At 56.0% G+C, this 4,267-nt stretch overlaps 2 protein-coding genes across 2 annotated transcripts, besides 5 other annotated features; both read left to right on the top strand.

Moving 5' to 3' along the window:
* Positions 1-101: 101 nt before the first annotated feature.
* Positions 102-142: a sequence feature (GA-rich).
* Positions 143-499: 357 nt separating this feature from the next.
* Positions 500-571: a sequence feature (A-rich).
* Positions 572-617: 46 nt separating this feature from the next.
* Tco025E_09014 (uncharacterized protein) lies at positions 618-1,619 on the top strand (the record flags this gene model as incomplete). Its single annotated transcript, XM_029375843.1, has 1 exon — positions 618-1,619. One exon carries the CDS (start codon positions 618-620, stop codon positions 1,617-1,619), a length of 1,002 nt encoding a protein of 333 aa, XP_029224039.1.
* A 141-nt stretch (positions 1,620-1,760) lies between these two features.
* Positions 1,761-1,811: a sequence feature (GA-rich).
* Positions 1,812-1,869: 58 nt separating this feature from the next.
* Positions 1,870-1,905: a microsatellite.
* Positions 1,906-2,052: 147 nt separating this feature from the next.
* Positions 2,053-2,098: a microsatellite.
* Positions 2,099-2,223: 125 nt separating this feature from the next.
* On the top strand, positions 2,224-3,429 carry Tco025E_09013 (uncharacterized protein; the record flags this gene model as incomplete). The annotated part of the gene is made up of 1 exon (XM_029375842.1): positions 2,224-3,429. The coding sequence occupies one exon, from the start codon at positions 2,224-2,226 to the stop codon at positions 3,427-3,429; it is 1,206 nt and encodes a 401-aa protein (XP_029224038.1).
* Between the last annotated feature and the right edge of the window lie 838 nt (positions 3,430-4,267).

The raw sequence follows: 4,267 nt of genomic DNA, 5'->3' as shown, positions 1-4,267 counted from the left end.
ACCCTCTTCACAAAAGAGCAGAATTAACCGACTGAGTGGCTGACTGCCCAGATGACAGGCGCAAACTGAATGGGTGTTGCCGCCCCCTTCCACTCGTGTAGCTCTCCCCCCCCCCTCCTCTCTTTCTCTTTCTCTCTCTCTCGCCTTTTGCTGCAGTCTGCGTTTGCGGGCGAAGGGGGTACGTGCGCCGCTGGGCGGTTCAAGTCACCCAGCGGAGCGATTTGCTCCCGAGAGGAATCCGCCGCCTTTTGTGTTCACTGATGAAGCTGATATGGTCCGTGTTTCAGACCGCTGGATTGACGCACAGCAACATATCCTCTGACCCAGCCTTTTACTGCCCCTGTTTTTGTCCGCGGCGGAGCAGGTTCCTTTCGGCGCGCAGGCGTTGTCGGTTGGGTCAGCGGCACGTGTTCTCCCTGTAACCCTATCCTGCGACGTGTTTGCGTGGTTATGGATTTTTTGAGCGGTTTTTTTTGGTTGCGGTTGATATTTGCCGAACTTTTTGTTTCTTGTGTGCATTTGTTTTTGTTTTGATCTCTTATTCCTTGTATGTTGTATATGATTTTTTATTGGGTGTGCGTTTTTTAGGTGCTAGTGTGACGTAGGTTTTGCTTTGGATGTCGCTGTTTGATGACGACAGCCTGAGCTCTTTGTCCTCATCTTCTGGTGGCGATGATTGTGGCGGAAGCACACATGCTTGTTCTTCAGCCGCGCGTGGTACGGGAGGGGCGAAGGGTGTGGTGGACTTAATGAGCGCGACTGGTAGCGGCTGTGTTTCGCGGTTTACGCTCACCGTGGAGGAAAGCAAGAGGGCCGAAGAGTGGCGTCGTAGTGAGGCGGCGAGTCGATCGCAGCTTCACGGCTCGTCGGGTGCTCGGGCGGGTGGGGAGGGGAGCCGTTTTCACGCGTCCATGGCGGAGGCGCTGCAGCTGCGGCGGGACGCGCGAGAGGCCTTGCTGTTGCGGCGGGTTCAGAAGCAGCGGCAGGAGGAGGCCGGCAACGTAGAGCTGGTGGAGAAGGACCTTGAGGTTGGCGTCTTTGTCACCCCGCAGTACCTGGCGGCGTTAAGGCGGCAGAGGAATTTTCTTGTGGCCTCATCCGCTGGGAGTGCGGGCAGTGCCGCGGCGGGGGACGAGGATGGGATGGATCCCGTGGAGGCTTACGTGCGCCGACTCGAGGGGGAGCGGGCGGCCGCGGCGTCGCAGTCGTCCTCAGCGTTGCCGGGGGCCGGCTCTTTTGCCGCCGGCGGCTCCATTGACGGAGGGGTGGAGGTGACGACGCACTCTGCGCGGGCTCGCTCGCAAACCAACGCTGGCCCCGACGTGCTGTCAGTGGAGGAGGGTTGTGCGTCGACGACGCAAGACGTGTTGCCTTCACCGACGAGACGGCCTGCGACCGCCGCACCGTCGCCTGATGAGGGTAACGTTGCTGAGGGCGGCGACGTCAATTTCAGACGGTCTTTGCCGTCTGCCTCTGCGCCGCGTGAGACGGTGTGTCCTGAGGATGTTCTCCGCGAAGCAAGGGAGAGCCGCAAGCGTCATCGCGCCGACCGCTACTTCATGGCGGCCGCAGCTGAGAGGTTTAATGCGCGGGCTCTAGAAGGCGTTGGCTCGGGGTGATCCTCTAGAGCGCGGACGAAATGCGGAGTGGAGGGGCCCCAGCTTCCATGTGGCTTCTACGATGCGTCGTCTCTTGGCTCGCCTAGGCGTGCACGCAGTCCCCCTGCGTCATTGCTCCGCTTGTCTGGTGGGGGTATGGCGCTCCCCCCTCTCTCCCTCTCTCTTTCCCTCTCCCCCTCCCTTTCCCTCTCCACCTGTTGGTTTCCCTCTCTTTGCTCTGTGAGAAAAGGAACAGAAGGTAAAAAGCTTGAAAAAACAAAACCTAAAAAGAAAACGAAAAAAAAAAGTTTCACTTACGCAAGGAAAGAGTCTCCGGCGCACACGCACTTATATACACAGAGAACCGCGAAGAGAAGTCAGACGCGCCCAAGGCATAAGAACAAAGGAAAGAAGGAAAACTTCAAGAGAAACGCTCAAACAGCGGGAAACTAAGAAATAAAGCGGAACAGAAAAAGAAAAAGAGAAGAAAAAAAATAAAAGTCAGCATAAATTGCGAAGCTGTAGAGGAAGGGAGGTAGAAAGAGTGTGGAAACGGACTCCCAATCATCCACAAAGCGAGTAATACGAAACAAGGAAAAAAGAAAACACACAACGGCAGAACACAATGGCGAGCGCGGGCGGAACGCCTCCGCTGACGGAGCATCTCATCTCGGGGGGTGCGTGTAGTGATTCCACAGCGTCGAAATCAATGCAGGCGGGCCGGAGTCCTCGGTTGAGTGCGGACAGTTGGCCCTTACCCACGCCAAGGGTGGCCGCCTCGGAAGACCACATGGACAGCGGATCTTGCAGCGTTGGGGAGGCTTTCGAACAGGACTGTGTGTCGCATGCATCCGTTATCCCAGTTCCATGTGAACGCTTTTGTGACACCAGCTACGCAACTGGGGAGCGAACGCACACCTTCTTGTTTAATGAACCCTCGGCTGCGGAGCACGGCGGGGAGGATTTGCATCTGGACATTCCTCGCGCTGGGGGAGTGCGAACCCCGTTCGCTTCCAACTCCGCCATTGGCCAGCCTCTGACTCCACGCTCGCCTGTAAACCGCCGCCCCTCCCTCGTAGATTCCTCTCACATCCACCGTAGTCCCTCACTTCGCCTCTGGAATCACGACCTTGAAACTAAAGCTCAGTGCGAAGATTCGGTGGAGGATGCGGCGACGTATTTGCGGAGTCGTAGGAATCCGTCACTGATTTCCAGACATGGGCATTCCGGTGCAAGTAGTGCGCGCGGCCATGGCAGCAGATCTCCGCAGATGTTTCGCGGCGAGACAATCGAGGAGACGCTCTCGACGTCCAGGACCCCGTTCAAATCACCGGCGCAAATGCGGGCCTCACGATTGACCAACGATATTGGCCCCATTTTCCATAGTTGCTTTAGCTCGCGTCGCTCCAGCATGTTGCCCCCTGCCGTGATCCACGCCAGCGGTGCGCCCGCTTGTGTGCGGGGAGCGGATAGCAGTGGAGTGTCAGCTACACAGGAACAATACGGGCAGGGCCCAGGGGGAAGGGCGTTGCCCGCGTCTTCGCACGAGGCACACCCTTTGGTACCGGAATCAGCCTACCGGGAAAACTTTAGCAGCAGCCGGGATTTTTTTCTTGACAGAATTGAAAAATTAGAAGCGCGACTTCAGCAAACGGAGCAAACATTGGCGCAACTAGTAGAGAGGTTCGAAGCGCGCCAGGTTGAGCTAGAACAGCGTGTGGCAGAGTTGCAGCGAAGGGCAGCATTGGTGTCCCCAGCAGCAGTAGCGTCAATATCACGTTCAAATTCAGCTGGTGCAACAAGAGAGCCCTCACGCGCCATGGATGCTTGATACGTGAACCGCCTGCTGGAAGTAACTAGAAGCAAAAACGCCAACAGCACAAAGGTGAAAACAACAGCAAGAGTTCCAAATAGAGAAGAACAAGCCAATGAATGTAAAGAAAGAAAATGGGAACGGAACTGACATGTAAGTCAGTTTGTGTCCTGGATCATGTATTATGTTGCTTTTGGCGTCTGTAGTACCGCTCCCCTTTTTGTTTTTGGTTTATTGCGCCTGGAGTTCTTCTGGCATCATGTACCAAATAGATGACTGTCTTGAGATGCGTTGAGGCCTGTGTTGGCGGAGGACACCAAATTCCTTCCAATGTGTGCATGTACTTGCACTGAATGTGTGTTCACCCCAAGTGCTTTCATACTTTATAACTCAGGTTTGTTTTTTCTGTCTTTTTTCTTTTTTATTATCTTGCGGTGGTGATGGCCGGGGCTCGTGAGAATCGTGAGAGAATTGACGGGGTGCGGCGCGTGATAACGCGTCTTGTTTGGTGTCTTTGTGTGTTTGTCGATTTTTTTCACTCATCAATGAGGCCGCGTTGGGGAAGGCAGCGCGAGTGCAGTTGTGCTTGTTTCGTGCCATACCGCCAGCCCCCCACTGCCTCCCACGCAGAGGGGTTTGACGGCTGCGGAGCCCGCAACGACCGCCACCTCGTCGGCCGACAGCGAGTGCCCGGTCCTCATCGGTGCGTGTGTGTGTGTTATTGTGCGAGCGTGGGATGAATCGCACCTTCGGTGGTGGGGATGTTGGGCGCGTTAAACGAAGGTGCCATCGCCCATTGTGGCACTTTCTTTCTTTGTAGGAATAGGAGGGGCAAGGCCTCAGCCAGGCGCATATT

This window comes from Trypanosoma conorhini, assembly GCF_003719485.1.
Source record: "Trypanosoma conorhini strain 025E chromosome Unknown Tco_14.4_contig_00949, whole genome shotgun sequence".
NCBI classification, from domain to species: domain Eukaryota; phylum Euglenozoa; class Kinetoplastea; order Trypanosomatida; family Trypanosomatidae; genus Trypanosoma; species Trypanosoma conorhini.
Note: the sequence above shows the minus strand (reverse complement) of the source record. Positions and strands in the feature narration are given on the sequence as shown.